At 37.8% G+C, this 21,005-nt stretch overlaps 2 protein-coding genes across 2 annotated transcripts; both read right to left on the bottom strand.

Annotated features, from left to right (window-relative positions):
- Positions 1 to 6,381: 6,381 nt before the first annotated feature.
- paqr7b (progestin and adipoQ receptor family member VII, b) lies at positions 6,382 to 12,850 on the bottom strand. Its single transcript, XM_067601970.1, has 2 exons — positions 12,651 to 12,850; positions 6,382 to 9,823 (listed from the first exon to the last, which is right to left on the bottom strand). Exon 2 carries the CDS (start codon positions 9,815 to 9,817, stop codon positions 8,759 to 8,761), a length of 1,059 nt encoding a protein of 352 aa, XP_067458071.1. The 5' UTR covers positions 9,818 to 9,823; positions 12,651 to 12,850; the 3' UTR covers positions 6,382 to 8,758.
- Positions 12,851 to 16,141: 3,291 nt separating this feature from the next.
- On the bottom strand, positions 16,142 to 19,261 carry stmn1b (stathmin 1b). The gene is made up of 5 exons (XM_067601971.1): positions 19,155 to 19,261; positions 17,898 to 17,941; positions 16,955 to 17,127; positions 16,678 to 16,869; positions 16,142 to 16,571 (listed from the first exon to the last, which is right to left on the bottom strand). The coding sequence occupies exons 2-5, from the start codon at positions 17,911 to 17,913 to the stop codon at positions 16,512 to 16,514; spliced, it is 441 nt and encodes a 146-aa protein (XP_067458072.1). The 5' UTR covers positions 17,914 to 17,941; positions 19,155 to 19,261; the 3' UTR covers positions 16,142 to 16,511.
- Between the last annotated feature and the right edge of the window lie 1,744 nt (positions 19,262 to 21,005).

Consider the following 21,005-nt stretch of genomic DNA (forward strand, 5'->3'; position numbering starts at 1 on the left):
AGTACATTTTGCCACAAATATTTTTATATGTTTACTTAAGTAATATTTTAATGCAGGACTTTTACTTGTAATAGAGCATTTTTAGGCTGTGGTGATGCTACTTTTACCAAAGAAAAAGATCTCAATACTTCTTCCACCACTGAAGAAATCCAAAGGTTTAGGTTACAGTGGAGAAAATGTGCTACAGAAGCATGGATTATTGGCTGTCATGTCTCAACTCGAAGTGAGCAAAAGGTTATTCAGACGATAACACCCACAAAACAAGTCTATCTATCCCTGAGCACAAGCCTGCTGTGAGAAAAACACTAAGTCCAGCCTTCTTAAAGTTTCCCACTTTCTGGTTATCTGGGTATAATGTGTTGGGAGTCTGTAACCCTGCTGTATACGGAGAGGTTAAGGGGCAGGAGGAGGGAATTCATTATCCTTGAGCAGCTACAGGCTTTGGCAAGAGAGAGAGACCTTCAGATAGGGCATACGTGCTTCCTTCTCACCTCCGCCAGCCTCCAGTATCTCCTCAACCAGCTCATGATGAATAGGCCCGATCAGTGGACGAGCTGATTGGTGAAGCAAGTAGAACCGAGGCAACCACAAAGATGAAGAGGAGGTAAGAAGTGTCTCTTTTGGAACGAACTGAATCTATTAGGGTTGTATTAAATTCTGACAGCAGTGTGGAAAGAGCGCTACAGTATATATCAATGCCAGCAAGGACAATACAATGTTTATGAGATTATGAAGGCAGAGGCTGATTCTATCATACTATTTTAAGCAGCACAAATATTAGACTATAAAATCAGCTGCTGCTTCATTGTCTTTTACAAAGCCAGTGACACACTCACTGTGTATCTTTAGAAGGATCATAGTCGGTCTAAAACAACCATTGATTGGCTGGAGCCTCACAATTTACATGCCTTGATAGTCTGCCTCATCTACCCTGTTATCTATATTGTATTCTTTTTTTTAGCCTTTATCTGTCTATTGCAGTGTCTTCCATTGCTCAACAATGCACAGTATGATGACTGATGACAAACACTGTTAGGATTGGTGGGGACGCCAGAATAAACCGAACACTGTCAAGTACAATACCCATTTCAGTTGCTAAATATGTCTCTGGAAAACAATGGCATCAAATGCAGTACAGAAGGTACTATAAAAGAGGAGAGTTTGGGAGACAAGTATAGTTTTTAACATGCACAGTGCTGTCTGTATGTTAGCTGAACAAAAGGCACAATGTAAGTTTGTTACTTGAACACAAACTGTAGACAATCAGGTCTTTGTTTCAGCATTATCAGAATGTTGTGTCTTTTCTTAATCTGTCAAAAGTATCTGCCTTGAAGTCACTTTACAGAGCAAAATTAAATGAATAGTTTGACATTTATTTGTCTTTTTACAGAGAGTTAGATGAATGTGAAGCTGGAGACAGGGATGGTTAATTAGCTTAGCACACTGGGGACAGGGCAAATATCTCCTAGAAATTACAAAAAACCCTAACATGTCATTTTACACTTTAGTTTTTGCACTAATTAACAAACAAGATACACATTTGTGAGCTTTAAAAGTGCTGCTAGGTGGATTTTGTTACATTTGGACAGAGTCAGGCTAGCAGCTGTTTCCAGTCTTTATGCTATCTAAGCTAACTATCCCTTATCTCCAGGTTCTGATTTAAAAAACAGATGTAGGAGAGATATCAATCTTCTCATTCAACCCTTGGCAAGATAGTGAACAAGCATATTTCCCAAAATGTCAAACTATTTCTTTGAATCTAACCCAGAACAATAACAGATTTTTCAAAACCCAGCATGGTTTTAGGTGAACCAGGAGTATATGCTGAGCACTAAATGTTACCTGACCTCTGTTCAGTCTACCAAATATTTTAAACCTAAAAAAACAAATGAAAATATCAAAGTATTTTCAATAAACTTTTCATACTTACAATAGACTGTTGTTTATATAGTAATGAGAATGAAATCTACTGTATCAAGAAGATGAGGTTTTGGTGGGAGAAATGTAGGACAGTTCTGCTGAATAGCTAGCATACACTGACTCTGTACCATTATTAGTTATGAGGACATTATAAGGACTGGAGGATTACATTTTCCATTTTGATTCATTTCTAATTTACAGTTTACAGCTTTGTTCAGTTCCTCATATGATTACATCCCTCATAATACAGTGGTTTTCCCAAAGCTTTTCAAAACGTAATAACAAAAGCGAGAGACCATATGAAAATGCCACAATAACAAAGGATGTGGGAACAAAATACCTGGCAGCACTGAAGAGGTTCATCAAAGACGGAGATGGGAAAAGAAGTTGGCTGTCTGTCGCCTGGCAAAAAGAGAAGGCGATTTAATAACTGAACAAAGCCGTTCCCTCTAGCAAGTCAAACCTTTAATTACAATACACGATAGAAGACCAAGGCCAACCAATATTACCTCGGCAACCTTGATTCAAATCATACAAAGTAAATGAAGTGTTAAAAAAAAAGGAATGGAGAGAAGCAAAAGCTTTGCAGTGCAACTCGCAGAGAGAGGAACCGAGTCAGAGAGGAGAGGAGACGAGGGAAGTTGCAAGGAGAGAGACGGTGAGCTGCTCCACAAGCAGGCATATGAAAATTGATGGAGTCTGGGGAAGCAATTGATAGTTAGAGGACAGGAAGCAGGCTGTAAGGCAATTATCACTATCTCTGCCATTTGATTTAGGACCGTCTGAGTGTGTAATACTGTGAATTAATCACATCCAACGTGGATACATCAGGAGCCCATTTCTGCCTTAAATTTCAATGATTCTTCTCCATCACTGGAAAATGTACTTTAGAGATGTTCTAATTAGCGCAGCATGTGAATTTCCACTCAGTCAGGGTATAATAATTAGGGGCTTAAGCCTGAAGGGCTGAAACCCTATTGTTTTTGTGCTGTCTTATTATTACTGTATAATTTTTCTTTGTGTGCAAGTGCTGCCCAAGAAATATGACCCCAATCGGCCAGATGGGGATGCTATAACAACAAACTTTACATTTTGGCCTATAACTTTTGAATGGTAAGTCTCCAAAACAATTTTTTTCCCCTGGATTCTGTGGATCTAGACAAATCTATCCATATAAGCCACATCCATTTGCGCCTAGATAGATTTTCCGCCATCTTGAATGTTTGAAAAACACATTTTTGACATCTCCTCCTAAACCGTAAGTCTGATTGCTACCAAATTTTCTGTGGATCTTTATTGGATTAAGCTTATCAAAAGTTGCATAAAGCTTGTTGATATCTTATTTAGTTTTCAAGATGTTGACTGATGAACTTCAAGTGGACGTGATTCAGCACATAAATAGACCAAAGTCGACAACCATTTGGCCAAGCATTACAAAATTTGCAGGATATGTCCTCATATGTACCTGAACCATAACCTGAAATTTTCACCCAAATCGACCACTAGGGGGCGCTACATGTGCAAGAAATGGCATGGCATAACACAAACCAGACTATAAATCAGAAATTGTTTGTCCAGTTTGTTTAGATGGGGTTACAGTGGTTTTATTTCATTATATTTGGTTATTTTATTATATTTTGTTATTTTGTGTCATAATTGCAATGATTATTGCTCTGCTTCTCCTTTGGAAATAAAAACAATTGATAACAAAAAAAAGAAATTGTTTGTCCAATCATCACAAAACTCACAAGATATGTTTCATATCAATGTTGAACCATGTGTATAAAACTATTATGAAATCACTCAATAGGGGGGCCACCAGTTCCAAACACGTGTATGGGCCTGGCGCAAATTTGAGCACAAATCAATGTCAGTTTATCCAAACATCACCAAAGTTGGTGGATATTTTTAATTAAGCCATTGAAGCTTTCAATTTCTAACAGTCTGTGTTGGCTTGAACCTCGGAATCACCATTTGCGGCTATATTGTTATGTTTGTGTTTGTGTTTGTGTATGTATGGAGAGAGACAGAAGGAGAAAGAGAGAGAGAGACAAAAGGCTGAGCTTGATGAGGCAGTTACCTCATATAAATTCACCATGTACAAGCCATCTTAATCATCTTTAGCAAAGCTCTTGACAAATGTAAACAAAAGGAATCATGCTATGTAAACACACACAAACTTCCACATATTTAGACTAATGTAGGAACACAAACAAAATTATAGACATGTTTAAAACAAAAAAAGTGTTGACACCCGAGCCATTCATCCACACATACAGAACGTGCATATATAATATGCATAAATCATATGTGCCAGCCACCAGGCTGTAGAGGGAGCAGGATGCCACACCGACTATTGTTCCCAGAGGAGCATCTGCAAGAGAAACATTAGATTCAATCATGTGATATTATTCTTAACCTATTAAGCAAATGTTTACAGCAGTAATTCACGTTTGTTCATTTTCAGCAATTCAACAAAGGAAATTGTCGACAGTATGCTGCAGATGGTTTATAATGAATATTCTGATATGTTACAACAGCAGGGCAGCACCATCAATATTTTTTTTAAAAAACATCTTGATTGACCTGCCAGCTCATTTTAAAGTGCTCTGATGTTTATGTTAGCAAAGTAATGGAGATCGTTTGTGCCCCTTGATGGAAACATTCATTCTTGTAAACATTCATTCTTGGAATTTCATTCCACAAAAATTGGTTTTGTAGAATGAAGTAAATCTGGCAGCGTTATTGAGCTTATCTGTCCGGAAAATAATTCCAATAGATGAAACTTTTTCATGACTAGGTACAATTTAGAGCTCTTTTCCAGAGAAGATAATAATTGTTGTATACTGTACAGAGGAGAGAAGCCACCTGTTTTGCATTTTTGCCATTGTAACCCAAGAGAGTATCACCAACACAACAGTGCATTTATCAACTTGCAGCAGTAAACAGCTCCATCCAAATTTTGATGAACATTTAAAAATATAAGAAATTAAATTCAAATAATTAACATTTAACCAGTTATCATTCTCAAAGTTATTAACCATCCTAAGCCATTTTACTTACAAACAAGTAAAGATATACAGGGCACATATTATAAACTGTTCTTTTTTATGAATCAACATCAAGAGGCCATGCTAGTCCCAACAATGTATGTATAACATATTTTATGTGATTCAGTTCTCTTGATAAAACTGCATTTTTGTGATTAATTGCTCTTGCAAAACCATTCCAAAAAGAACATCTTTCCCCCCTTTTTTACCCAAACACACCTCTTCAACGCCAGTTTTACCAAAGATGAGACAATCCTTCCAACACACTATAGTCTTCCCTTCACCATCAAACTGTAGCTGTCCTACCAAACAACAAGGCTGCCCTCTGGTGGTGTTGGGAAAATGACTAATAATGGAACTGAGGCATGTCTGAAGAACAGCGGACCTCTCTTTACTGTCCATTATTTACTTTTACCACCTCGCACTTACCACCTATCGTCCAGGTCCATTACTCTGCCTGTAGTAGGCTCTGAGAATAAAATCAGCTACCTGCTCTATAACATTACTGAAGAGGTTACTCAAGAGAGTAAAGTCAACTTGCATCAGGATGAGACAGTATATCTGCAGTTTCCAGTTAGAAGTAAATCAACCGTTTATCTTGAAATACTCCCTTTATGTGTCAGGAAATAAAACTTAAAATGTAAGATTTACAGTGAAATGCCTTTAAAATTAGCCCTTAAAAACCTTCACTTTCACCAAGAATTTAAATTAATTTTAAATTGTAATTTATTTCCTAATGCTACATAAACTTCTATGGGCAGATGTGAGATTCAATCACTATGAAGCTCCATTGATTTGAAATATATAGACATTAAAGTGTTATGATCGATGGAAGCAAAGAAAGGCCATAATAATTTAAATATTTTAATTAAGTGAGTGGTGATGGTGGTATTGCCATTTTAACTTCAGTCTGTTTAACAATGACACTGCACTGCTTGCAGAGTCGGCCAAAATCAGGTGAACATGTGGTGTTGCAGTGTTGGGAAGCAATGAGGATTTGGGGTAGTGGCAGAGGGGGCAGGGTGCTCCAATCTAAAATCTTGCCTAGGGCATCAACATAGTCAGGGCTAGCCTTGAACTTGAACTTTGGTGCCCTAATAACAGCAATCCAATTTGAGCGACCTGATTTTTTTTTTTTTTTTACCTTGACTTGAATTTCTTGACTTGAAAAATGACCAGTTGAATTTGAGAAACTTAAGTAAAGTCTTTTAAAATAATAGATTCTTGAATTTCCTACATTTATGAACCCCAAAGAAATACAAAAAAAGTTTTTGAAATTCAATACATTTATATGAATTCAGTGATCTTTGCATCAATCAGGTTTTGCAATAAAGATTCAAATGATTATGGCCTTTCTTTGCTTCCATATGATCCCTAACCTGTAAAAAAAAAAAAAAAACAAATAGGAGAATTTGAAGTTACTGTAACACTTTATTTCCTTAAATACCATAGAATATTAGTACAGTCAGTCACACATATTTTAAGAGGCAGAAGACATTCTGGTCCCTGTCACCCTGCTTTCATAAAGAGATGAAGGGAAACCTTTGGTGGCATCAGAGGCTACGTTTACACACACACACTCATTTAGACAGAGTACAGGCCAAGTTCCAGTTAAAGTCTTAGTCAGGTTTGCTTTGCATGCTACTCAGATAATCTGTCAGACTATCCATGTTGCAGCATAAAATACTGGTCATATGCCTGCTCCCTGTTATCCGTAACACCTGGGAAGAAATTATATTCCCAGTGCTTTGGTCCACCTCATGTGACAAGCAGGACTGGTGAGAGACCTACAGGCTTTATTTGCCATTTGGATATCATTAACCTAGAAATAATACTTAGCTCACATGTATAAAATTTGTCCTATGCATGTTTGAGAGCTTCAATCTTGCTGCCAACCAATTTTATAACCCTGCACAATAAGGGAGGCATCTTGCACAAGTTTCTCCTAACTGGAGTTCACGCAAGTTATTCTGTATTATTACATGTGCAAAATGTCAACACAAAACCAGAATAACCACATCAACAGTAGAAATCTTCATGCATGTAAACATAGCCAGTGTTGTCAGCTACAGTATATACAGTGTTGATTCAGGCAGTGCATGATGAGACCAGGTCAGTAATGCCAAAGTCAAGAGAGGATTCATATTGAAGGGCATAAGGGTTAAATCTCATCAGTAACATGTCTGCAGTCAGGTCAAGACATCATTTAAATCAACTTGTCATTTCCGACATTCAGCCTCTGAAATTCATCTTTCAGTAGTACCATCACTGATGCAATCACAGATTCATTGGCACATTAAACACCATCATGAACAGAGAGTGCTGTAATGAATATAGATCATTTCTGACATTAGCATTTGAGATTTTGTGAGATAAAAATCTAGGCAACATTATCGATGAGCCATATCTGCAGGATATTTTTTATAACAAAGTCAACAAAGAGGAAAAAAAAAAACAAATGGACACTTCAGAGCAACAGTATGAAATGATGTATTCATAGCTCTTAAAGTCTGATAGGCTGAAGGACACCGAACACAAAATATGTTTTTTTTTGAAAGGATGCGGCAAAATAGGAAGGTGCTGTATTCCAGAAAAATATGCATTAAGCTCTGAGTGCTACTGGAGAGAAAGATGGAATGCAAACGACTTTCTAGAGAAATACAGCTTATTTACAGGGTAGGAAAGAAGTGCATGGCAAAGCTTTTATAGACATTCACACACTTTACATCCACAGTATATACCAAAAGACATGCTTTGAGGCACATACATATTCATCATACAAAAAAACAAAAAACAAAGAAAAAACCAAAAGCAGAAAACAGTCAAACACAGCTTCTGTGACTCAACTAACAATGCACGCCAAAGCATTGACATCATGGGTTGTGAAAAGGCAAAAGCTGACGTTCCAGCCCTTTGAATACAAAATATTAACATTGTCACAACAACAAAGAGACATCAGTAATCTTCCATCCGTCTTTTTTAACTACTTCTGAGTGCCAGCCTCATTTTCAACATGATTCAATAGATTTTTTTTTAATTTTTTTTTTTAATAAGAGGTACAATTTTTGGTTTTCAAATTAGGTTCTCATTGTTCTTGGAATATGTTCTTACATTTGTGTGACACAGTGTTAGCGCCTTGATAACAATAATAATAATAATAATAATAAAAAAAACCAACCCTGCTTTGATCCTAAAGAGGGAGGCAGAATCAAAAGGACAAAGTGTCAGAAAGGTACATCAAGAACACCAATTTGAATTGAATTGAGATTGGTACCCGGCTGCGTATAGAAAGTGTTATGGGACTGTAATTTCTAAAAATAAATGCTTGCATGATTTAAAATGCTACAATTTGATTAAGACAGTCAGATTATTCGAAATATGTTTGGGTAAAGGGCATCTTAAGAAACTAGCCTCCTCATTTTTCTGCTCACCTCTACAGAAAGCGTATTTTTGTATGGTGACTGAAACATTCCTTTACACTATGACTAAAAACAACCCTTTCAGACCAATAAAAGAGCAGAAGAAAGATGCAAGGACTTGTTGTAGTGTTTAAATACAACCTGTATTGCTACAGACACATTACAAGATTCCCTTTTCCTCACTGTAAATCACAAAAACATCACTTTTTTTTTTTAGCTCACTGTATTTGGCAGATCACATAGAGAAGAAATAATAAGTCACTGTCACAAACTGATAACTTTCATTGACAAAACATTTAAATTATTTTAATTAACGGTCACTAAAGAGTAAAATAAATTAGACTTTTCTTTTTTTTCTTTCTTTTTTTTTTACTCTTCCTTCTCATGGAGAGAAGCACGTACACGCTTGCGCACATAAAAAGCGGTAAGGGCACTGCAGCAGGCAGTGAAGATGAAGAGTGCAACGGCGTCGTGTGCGAGATCGCCATGAAGACGCTCGTAGAAGGGGCGGCGCTCTGTGAAGTCTTTTCGCAGCGCTTCGATCTGCGTCAGGGTGCAAACCACCACGAACACGTGAAATATCTGGTGGCCCTGCCCGATGAAGTCACACTTCCCAGGGAACAAACTCTCTGGGTGAGGGCAGGAGAAGAAGTAGGCGCCAATTAGGAAAAAGAGCACGTGGTAGAAATGGTACGCCACGACTGGGTCGGAGCAGCCGTCCCGGTAGCAGCTGTAGATGCGGTGGACCACAGGGCTTATGTCTAAACAGTAAGCCAAGGCTGAGGGCACCACTTGGAAAAGCTTGTGGGCAAGCTTGGGCATCTCAGGACTGGCATATTTGCCGTAGCAGCAGCCAAAGCAAGTGAGCCAGGCCAAGAACGCTGCAGCAGGTAAAAAGAGCCCTTGCACTCTAGTGTGCCAATCTTCCTCTATGGCATAATAGTAGTGCGCCAGGGCACTGCCATACTGGTAGACAGCGACCCCCACGTAGTCGAGGAAGTAGAAGGTGTAGTGGGAGAGCTCGGACTTGGCAGAGAGAAGATGAGCGAGAGCGCTGAAGGAGAGGTAGGTGAAGGCTGCCAGGAGGACAATGAAGAGGGGCTGAGCGTGAGGGTCTCGCAAAAAATCTGCTGTCTCTGAGATCTCCTGCCACTTCACCAAGATGATGAAGGCAGCCAGCAGATGGGTCCACACATTAAGGGTCTCATTGTGTCTTTGGAAGAGGGTGAGGAAGTAGTAGCGCCAGCTTTGATCCGGCTGTCTGTAGCCAGTGAGGATGTGACGCTCTTGGAATACCCAGGGAACATCAGACACCTTCACAGTGCAAGGCAGAGTGGGGAAGGCCGACTCCAGCAGCTGAGGGATCTGACGCAGCTGCTGCGCATTGATGAACAGGCGACCGATCTGCTCCATCACCACCGTCGCCATGGCAAACTGGGGGCAGGAGAGGAAGGTGGAAAGAATGAACGAACAGTCAGTTAGTCAATAACGATCTGGCTTTGAGATATTGTCATCTCTTGGTCTTTGTGTGTAAATGTGTGCCGCAAACACTACTATTATTACAAAGTAAAGACGTACCGCAATGCATTAATCATATGAACAGAAGAAGAATCAACAGCAATTTTGAAAATCAATAAGTCATTTATCAAGCAAAAATTGTCACATATTCTCTGGCTCCAGACACAGGTGATTTTCTGTTTTATATGATTGCAAATGGAATATATTTTTGTTTTGTAAAGTGGATTGAACAAAAGAAGCAATTTAAAGATGTCACCTGGGGCGCTGGGAAACTGTGACAGACAATTTGGACTGTTTTGTTACATTTTTTAGTCTAAATAATAAATGGTGGTTGACAGATCAATTGATGATGAATATAATCATTGTTGCAACCCTAAATTACAGTAAATGAAAACACTCAAACACTAAACCAAACTAAATCTCTTGTGTCTGTGAAGATTCTCAGTCATCCAGGTCATCGTATATGTAGAAATGCTGAGTCAAAGGCAACTGTGCTTTAGATTATCAAAGATGTTTCGCCTCTCATCCAAAATGCTTCATCAGAACTCAAGAAGCCTTTCACATGAAAGTTTCCCTCAGTTCTGAAGAGGCTTTTTGGATGAGAGAAGAGCAAGTGAGTTGCCTTTGATTGAGCAGACCTGACTAGGCAGGTAGTGTACAGTGGATTTATCTTAGCTTTTTTGCTAAAAACAGCTGCCTACTGCTGCTGGAAATGAGGTTGATGAGAGTGGAGTTGTGAGCCGGAAAACCAAAACAATGATCCAAAATAGATTAAAAAGCTCCATATTAATAAACTGCAGTGTTGGGTGGTAATTCTCTGTGTGTTCGACACTGAGAGCAACAGCTTTTACATTACATGAAGCTGGATTTATGCTTGACAAAAGGGTAGGGTTGGGGTTCAATAGCATTTTACTGAATTCAAATCCTCTCAAATCCCTTATAGGATCTTATTAGGTTTACCTTTCAACATCTTCCAACAAATAACTAAATGCTAAAATAACGGCAACTCAATTATATCTAATCATCTATTGTTGGCTGAGAAAGCCCCAGTTAATGTTGATAATCTGTACCTACAACCTGAAAATGAGATGAGCAATATATGAAATGTTGATTAAATGTAGCTGACACATTGAACTGCCTGCTGTACTTCAGCAGCTACTTACTCCAAATACTAAAGGTCCTGATTCTATTAAGTCGAGCCAATAAAAATGTTTAATAAGTCAATCAAGGTAAACTGGGAGTTTTGTAAGTTTGCCAGTTAAGAGTCGCCACTCTGCTGGTCCCTGTTGAATAGCAGCACACACAGTTCACTGGCGGTTGTATAGTGGTGTTAGAGCGTGATGTAACTCACAAACCATCTTTATTTGAATATAGATACAGAGAGCACATTAACCAGAGAACAGACAAACTTTTCATTTCAGTCGTAAGTGAATAAACGTTAATTAGCTACAGCTGATCTAATGTACTGCCAGTGATGTTTCAGTGATGAGTTCATGTTTAATCAGCAACAGTTAACTAAAAATGAGAAGCCTTCTACCTATAGGTTTTCCATGATTCTTTGCTAATAAAAGGATGAGGAGAGCAAAAAGATTTGCTTTAGCTGCTCCTATAGTCTGGTAATAAGGCTTCTTTCCCAATTATCAGTACCAGTGATCGCAAACAAGATATTACTGCCTGAGAAGTGGAGGAGTGTCTGTTTTGGATTATCAAGAAACCCCCAAACTCCCAGAAATGTTAAAGGACCAGGATTCACATCATAAATCATAAATCAATAGATGAGAGCTGACAAATTTACATATATATATATAAAACACACACACACACACACACACACAGCTAAGCCACTATTATCACTATATATACACTGTATATTGGAGCCTGATTTCTGCTTCGGACACAAGATGGGGGAAAATATGCCTGACAGTACCTACAATGATTTGCAACAAATACAGATGTTTCTATTTGTTGCAACACTAACAACTGGACATTATTCTACAGATTTTGTCTTTTGAGCTTTAGTAATTTGAACGCCATCGACATATAGTGAAATCGAGGTTGAATTCAGTATAAAATCCTATTGATTTGATGTGCTCACTCCAGATCTTTCTAGGTTCATGCACTCTGCTTGCCGGGGATGTGGGCAGGGCAGAGAGCAGAGGCAGCAGCCTCATAGAGATCAGGCTGTGTGGGATGAACACAGGCCGGGGTTCAGGAGGAAAGGCGTAGAGTGATGAATGGGAGGAGATTACGTAACATAACCCATCCGACGTCCACACCCTGTTTCCAACAAGGGTCGCAATCCTTTAAAATATTTATGAGTGTGTGGAATGCTCGATTATAACCAGGATATATCTTTCATAGAGTAGCCTGTGTGTTAAACACGGGCCTATATGGGCCTGTTGCAGTCAATTCCCACAAGCAATTGCTTTAAATCTGCACCTAATCGATATGCCTGTTAAAAACTGAGATCCGGTGTCCGAAATAAATTTGCATTTCCCCTTCCTCCGAGCCTCGGGGCTTCCTTTAATTCCCCATGTGCATCACAAGCCCCGGCTGTGCTGAATTAGAAAGATACCGCTGCACATTAGGAAAAACTGCCCGGGTTTAACGTCCAAGGCGCATCTGAGCGTATTTCACCCTACAGTATACCACTTTATCATTTTTACCGAAAAAAAAAAAATATATATATATATATATATATATCACACTATAACACTAAAAAACACTAATAAAATGCACATACCTGTAGATGATAGACTCAATCCAAAGTCTTAATTTTAGCAGTCGATGAATGATTCAGAGCCGTGCAGAATATTAATAACATTGTTTGACGGTAGGAAACGGAGAAAGGATGGCGGTGAAGAGAGCAGCGCCTGCCTGGCGGCTCTCACAGCGCAGATGCTGGGAGGATACGAAAGAATTCTGACAAACGGATCTTCTAGCCAATCAGCAAACACGGCGCTGCTCTTTTTCTGCGGCCGAACGTATCGTTTCGACCAATGACAGGTGTCGCCTGGCCGAACAGCCCGCCTACCCTCCACAGGAAATCTTCCACTGTTATATGAATGTATGGCACTCACATGAGGCATTTCTGACTGATAACCTGTTGGTTATTAATACAATATGACAAATAATACAAATAGGTAACATAATATAATGATATAATTACATTTAGCAAACTGGTTTAAGATTTAACGTTTAGCTTAGAAGTCATGTAATGTTAATAGTGATACAGGAGTTTATATAAAGCTTTTTTAAAATAATGCCATTACTTGTTGTGGTCTTGTTTCTAGAAATATCATATTTCTGCTCCCAGCGTATTCAATATACATGCACATATTCAACTGCATGTATCACAGTGTGTCTGCATTAAAGCAAATACAAACAAGTCTCAGTACATTTAACAGAGGTTAAAGGGACATGACAATTTTGCACATGCTATTCCTATCAATATGCTTATTTTTTCCCCCAAAAGCCATGTGAACTAACTTGGATGTAAAGCCTGTCAGCACCCTGTGGATGATGAATGGAACAATGTCCCAACTGATCCATACAAAGTTCCTATATCCCAAATACATTCAAATAAGGTTTAGTTTCTATCATAGTAATATAAGTATATTTTTCAGCTGTAGTCTCTGGACAGATGTTACATAGTGGCCCTTATTTGATATTAAAACAGATGTTAAAATAGTTGATAATAATGCAGTGCAATATTAAAAAGAAAACATTAATGTTAGAGAATACTGTTTATCATTCAGGATTTCATGATGCTGCATTATCAGGTACTAACTAAAAGCAAAAGGACACAACACACAGTACGCAAAACAACAAAATGAGGAATATTAAGAAGAATATGTAGTTAAATATACAACACAGAAATATGCATTTCTTTGTCAGTGTTTTGGCTTCTAAGTTGCCTTCCAAAGATCTAGTGGTAACATCACTGGATCTCATCTGGTTATCAAAATAAGCAATTTTTCTGCTTGACTAGTGTGGTCAAATCCATTTTATGGCCTCTGCCTTTCTTTGGTTTAGGCGTTCAGTAACAATGTTTCCTTTGTTGGACTCAGTGTGTCAGAGATCTACATTGTTTCCTTATTTAAGCCATCCTACTCAGTGCATTTTCCCAACAGAGATGAATTCAGGGCGTGTCTACAATAAAGTTTAATATGTTCGGTCTTTTATCAACTCTAGGATGATCTGTGTATTAACCTGAATAAGGTCAACTTCTGAGAACATGAGCAAAAAGTGTCAACAGAAGCTCAGAACATCATTGATAATATGGAATAAAGCAAACAATTGATGCTGATAATACCTTGTTGGTAAAGCCAGGAAAAGTCCTGATCGTGAGCAAGAATCCAAAACTGGGTCTTGGAGTCCAGCCAGCCTCAGTCCCCTATGCTGTCAGACACTCAAGGAACACGGCACTACGGGACAAGCAGGCTGGGCTGATGAGTATGGCAGTTTCATTCCAACACATGACAAAGACGAGATTGTGCAGCATTGTGTGTGTGCATAGAAATATAGACTCACCCCTAACACAAACAGCTATGTGTAAATTTTCAATATGTCACATTTGGACAAACATTACTATACTGTGAGCACAAAGTATAAAACCACAAAGTTATTTAAAAAACAATAAATATCCCAAGTGTTGTTGTTTGTTGGATTTAAGTGCAGTATGTATTCTATTTATTTATTTATTTTACTGATGCAAGCTGAAAAAGGTTTATCCATGAGTTTAGTTGTGTGTGACTTACTATGCATGTCAACCACGTGAAATCATTTTCTAGCATTTTACAGTGCAACTTCTGCAAAAATCTGTAAACTAAATGAGACCATAATTACTATACACTATACACTATAAATGATTTTACTGAATCATATTTTAAGTTTCTAAACCATATTGGCGCCTGTTTAAATAGCCAAAAGTTAAAAAATCCTGATATCAAATTGTAAAAAGCAAACAATAACTCAAATGACATGAATCACACACACAAAACTTAAAACTCTACATGCTGTGGAACTGAAATGAAAACAGGTTGAGCAGCTTTAGAGAAATCAATTGACATCTGATTTATGACTAGTTATATAAAACTGAGCAGATCATGTGGTGTGCAGCTGTTGTCTGAAACGGTATTTGCTCTCCACCTGTCCTAAAGAAAACCTGTAAAAAAAAAAAATCACAGTATTTGTAAGATGACATCAATTATAAACACCTGAAGAGGGTCTGTGCTGCCAAATTGTCTATAGATGTTAGTCGGGCATTTAAAACTCCAAACCTCATGTCCCAGTTCACTACATGAATATATGACAATGCAGTTGCTCTGACAACTTGTAACAGTCAGTACTGTTAGCTGCTTATGCATGATGACATCAACTCTTACAGTACAAGGGTGACATTCAGAGCTTTGTCCTCTAACGTTTTCTTGTACTAATTAAAGCATAATGGTGTCCCTACAATTTACAGATATACAGGTCAGGTGAAACTATAATTTGCCCATACAGTCAGTTTAAACGTGTGAATGTTTATGTAGTACCATGGTGATGGATGGGTGTTTCCCTACCTTGAAGAATACGCAGGTATAAAGATGGTTAACGCTGAGGAAAGATGTTAATCCATTAATAATCTACATGCTACGTCTGTTATCACATATTTGGCTTGTGACTGCTTAAAGTGAAGTTATTTCTACTTGTCACCCATTGTCATTGGTTTCATATATGTTGGTTATTAGGTCAACCAAAGAGTGACTTTTCCCTGCTTTATTTAAATATTCTTTACATGATTTAGAGATACAAAAAGATCCTTCTTCTTAATTGATTCATTTGATCATTCTGATTAGTGGTTCCCGGCCTGTGTGGCCTATCATCTCAGGTTACGGCCTCATTGTGAATGTGATTTGTGAAGGCTTTGACTATTTGTCTTAATTGAAGGATTAAAAGGAGTACTGTAGTAGTAAAAGTAAGAAATGATAACAGAATATTCTCTTCTGTTTAATCTGGTGACCCTTCAGGTTTATCTTGGGAGTCACTGCTGTAAATCACAAAACTGTTACTAAGAGTACAAAAATTGCCACTAGATGTCAGCATTACTACGCTACTACAGGATGTACCATAACGACTCTGCACTCTAACTTTAAATTCAAATTATGTCTTCATCACATGATACAGAAAAATAATGATGTAATTTTCATAAGGAACAGATACATTCAACACACATCATGACAGAAAACATTAAATTTTGGACATTGACTTTAATGGGGAACCGTGGTATTGTACAGCTTATTCAAACTCACAAACATTATCAACAGTTTAGAACAGTATTATGGGATGTATTCAGTATATTAAACAGTATTCAGCACATGAACCAATTTATTACAACAGAATGCCTCTGAAAGTAAAAATATACTAGTTCATACAGCAAAAAGTAAACAGTGTAATCAGCTGCCGAAGGTAAATCTAAAGAAAAAAGGAAAAGAAAACTCACCCCATATCCATACCAACAATCAAAACTAACACAACAAACAATACCGTGTAGGTGTCAGTTAAAAAAATATAACTTATCTTTGGAGATGTAAAAACCGTTTTCCAGATTATGACCAAATTAATTCTCCTTTTCTTTCATTGTCTCCTTGTTTTTCTTCACTTCTTCAAGCTTCTTGTCCTGTTTGTGTTTAAAGACAGAAGAATCACAAGGCTCGGGTTACTGTTTTCATTTTTTTTCCAATATTAAAGATGAAGATAAGGTTGATAAACCATTAGGAGCTTACCTTCTCCTTGAATTTCTCGTTGAGCGCTGCCATTCGTGCATTGCGGTTCTCTTTGTTTGCCTCCATTTTCTGATTGAGTTTCTCCTGTGCCATCTTGCTAAAGTTGCAGTTTTCCTCTATGGCCTTCTGGATGACTTCCTTCTCATGCTCACGCTTCTCAGCAAGATGTTTCAGCACTTCAGCCTCATGGCTCTGATAAAATGACAAAAGAGTTTACTGAACCTGAATCCTAAATGCATGTGCTCATGATCATTTGTTTACATCTGTTAGCAATTACCTTGCGTCTCTCTTCTGCAGCTTCCAGTTTCCTCTTAATCCCATCCAGAGATGTTTCCTTTTTTACAAGAGGGGACAAAGGAAATTCACCCTTGGCATCAGGGGTTGAGGGTCTCAGGATGACCTCAAATGCATGACCTGAAGCACGCTTGTTCAGCTCCTTAACTTGGATGTCTGTAAAACAAGATATTTGTTAGTGCTGACACGGGATGTACACGGGATGGTCAAGCTACAGCAGATCTGTGATTGTTTGAGGACAGACACAAAAAACACAAAATTTGATTCCAATATCAGAAATGATTGATTTTTATTTGATGGATGACAAACAATTAACTGATTATCAAAAATGTGTTTAATTAACTGCTGCGCTCAGATAGTGCTTCCACTGACATTCATTGTCCGACTGAGGATAATTAAAAGAGGTTAAGCCAGCTTCCTGCTACCTTTTAGGGGTCACTGCTCTGTCAGAGAGGTCAAAAGAAAACAATAATCCAGACAGCTTTGTGGTAGCATCTTGTGTTTCCAATGAAGAAGAAATGAAAACAAGATGTGACAAGACAAAGACTGTTTTTAACCATCGTGTGAATGCTGCCTTACAGATCACGGTTGCAACATATTGCACTAACCACATCAAAGAACTTCAGTTACTGGTAAACAGTTCAAACATGTTTTTGGGTTTTGCATATGGTTTCATAAGTCATGTACACACAGTAACTTCACTTTGCACTGCTTTTCTGGTGAGAAGCTTTTCTGGTTTAGCAGTTAAATGCTGACGTTTTTTGTTTTTGTTTCGTTTTTACTGTACTGACATATGTTGGAATGAAAGTGTATTTACATTTTATTTCAGAAGGCATTAATATGATTTTAAAGGCTTTTAAGGTATTGTTGCATTCAAAAAAAATTATAATCCTCATATACAAATTATTTGCATAGTTTACACCCACCTCCAACGCTTTCCATTTCAGCAGAATTGTTGCTTGTAACACAACTGGAGGAAAACATAAAGATATAAATTAGTATCAAACAATAATAAAGTCTAATTGTACACATTGGTTAAGTGTTCATTCATATGATTTTGGTCAAATGAAAGAGTGAAGTGCTACTTTTGCAGCACGTTCATGACCTGACAGCAAGAGAAGCATTGAAGCGACGATAATAGCTCATGTTTTGACAGATCATTGATCAAGCATGCAAGCATGCCTTTTTAAAAAAACAATTAGTCTTCCCTCCCGTTTTGGCCAACAGAGTCAAAACACATTGTTTTCGGCTGGTAAAGTCAAACTGATAACCTCAATTTTTTCAGAAATATGTATACTTAAGTCATTTATTTGAGGACTGGTCACACATGTGGATGCAATGATTCATTTTCTCAGCGTAAATAAGAATTATACAGTAGCAAGTGCTTTATAGTCGCAAATGATACTGATATAACGTTACATAATCGGTTACCAGTCAAAACACAACATGACAAAACAAGTTCTCTGCCTCACTGCTGCCTCAGCTATTATACAATGTTAGAAAGTGATAATGACACTGAAAGAATTGCTAAAAAAAAGACATGAGTGCACACACATTTCTGCAAGGTATGTTATTACAAAAATGGCGGGGGCGCGGCAAAAGAAATGGAAAGAGACCACACACACACACACACACACACACACACACACAAACACACACAAACACAAACACACACACGCACTTGAAATACTAAAGCACAAAACTTAATTTTGAAAAAGTACTTTAAAATGATATTGATAATTCGGTTTCCCGAATAATAGTGAGAAAGATATAGCACTTATGTTAGCTAGCTAAACATACTATGGTGTCATTTCATGGTCATCATTACATAATATCGAATAAAAACATTACATCAGCCAAACGTATTGTAAATTTACTCATTGGCTTGAGTTATAGTATATGGGCCGATGTTACAGTAGAATAAACTATACCAATGATTCATTGGTGAATACAAAGTGTTTTTAATGTATTTTCATAAGCTCTTTGTATTTTAACAAATGGCACATCCAGTAACTTACAGCGGCCATGTCAACAAAGTCCGTTAAAGTCTAAAATTGACTTCAGTGACACTGAACTGAACTTTAAAAGCTATAAAAAGTGTGTGAATTGACCTTTATCCATCCAACACTAATACTGAAGTCTGAGAGCCTGGTTGGACATTTGCATAAGAGTATTGTTCTCACCGTCAAGTGCTTGCGCCTGAAGAGCAGACCTCCGCCAACCAGGTTGTTCTTCTCTCTATTCAAGCCGCCGACTTCTGCACCTTCGCGCGAAAAACTACTGACCCTAAACGTCACCGGAGCGGTTCGCGTTCATTGGTCCAAATCCACCAATCACAGAAACTGTTGAAACTGTTAGCGCCAGGATAAATAACAGACACAAAGCTGGCACAGATGGCACAGAGCCCACCATGTGAAAGCAACACCTGCTAAAAAAGACCATGCTTTTATTCAACGTTTTCACAGGCCTGACATTACATGTATTATGTATGTTTTATGTCAATGTGTGGTGACAAATATGTAATCCAGTATGTTGCATTGAAAGAGACCTACCTGGTAAGTATTATTGAAATGTCACAGCAAAGTGAGCTCGTTTTGTTTAACTATGGAGTGCATAATTAACACTTGTGTTTTGTTGACATTGGCTTTACTTAAAACCTGTGTAGAAATAATAATAAATGCAAACCAAATATTTAATCAATGTATTATTTATTTTACTTTTTTTCTTCTGGCCTTATTAAAAATATAGTATTTAGTAACACTTCCCTTCTCCATAAAATGAGCTTCCACATTTGATGGAAGTATTGTTATTACACTGAATAATGAAATATTTTATGTATTATGTTTTTTATGAATGCTATTCATGAAGATATATGTATTCCTTTTGTTTTCCAAAAAGTCATTCACAGACAAAGAAATCTACTGTGCATTATGTAGGCTGCAGTATGTAATAATGACACCACTTGTTTGAGGTCAATTAGTCAACAGAAGGGTCTATTTCTCTGTTAGAGCACTTATGATAAAACTGTTATAAAATTCCAATAACAGAAATCCAATTATTTGAATGAAAAGAGGATCTCTGTGCATCTTCTGTGCAGCTCAATGTGCAATGTTCAGCTGAATTAATTACTTCTCAGAGCCTTAACAGGCTGCAAATCCATCAGTGTGCTTCAAGTCCTTTTCTGAAACTGGTAAAGGAATAATTTACAAAATATCTGCAACCAGTGGTTTCCAGACAACCTCCAAACATACTATCAAAGTCTTTTCTCTGTTTGTGTCCTTGTATTGTGCCTTCAATGAGGCATGTTTAAGGCACAAGAAGCTGTGGTACAGATTAATCAGTTGATTTAAGTCAATTATTCCGGACCCTGAACTTTTTTTACCTGACAAAAAAAGTGTTTAAAAGCTAAAACAAGAATCTTTTTCCTTCAAACATTCCTCTTTTGTTGCAGTGCTTACTTAAGGGGAAAGTACAAGAGTGTCCTTGGAGTGAGTGATGAATGAGTAGTGATAGATGAGAATGAAGATTTAATCCTGGCAGCTGCGTCCTATGAACAATAAAAAAGAAAGGCAGACATCAGCTGCCAACTGCTGCCAGCCAAGTGAGCCCGCCAGTTCAAGAACAAAGAGGTGATTATCGGAGCCGCACCGGGGCAAGTGGCTAAAAATGCCCAATGGGTGGCAGAACTTTACTTTGAGCTATAAAACTACTCCATCACATGCATTTTCACATAATGAAATACAAGATATTCTTCATATTGGTTTAATGTCAGTCCTGCAAACAGGGCCCCTGTCATCATTCATCACTGAGACTGGTACAGATAGACATAGCAAAGGGTGTTACTTTGACTGCCTTATATTCAGCCACCAGATGCTTCTGTCAAATCAGTATACCCTCTAGTAGTGAGAATAAGTCATAAACAGCTCTCTAACGTTCTGACTGATTGGAGTTGACTGCTGCTGTTGCTGGCGTAGTGCAAGGCAACATTACATCACAGAGAAACTGCATGTCCCAAAATATTACAGCATTCCCTT

Source organism: Thunnus thynnus, chromosome 10, assembly GCF_963924715.1.
Source record: "Thunnus thynnus chromosome 10, fThuThy2.1, whole genome shotgun sequence".
NCBI lineage: Eukaryota > Metazoa > Chordata > Actinopteri > Scombriformes > Scombridae > Thunnus > Thunnus thynnus.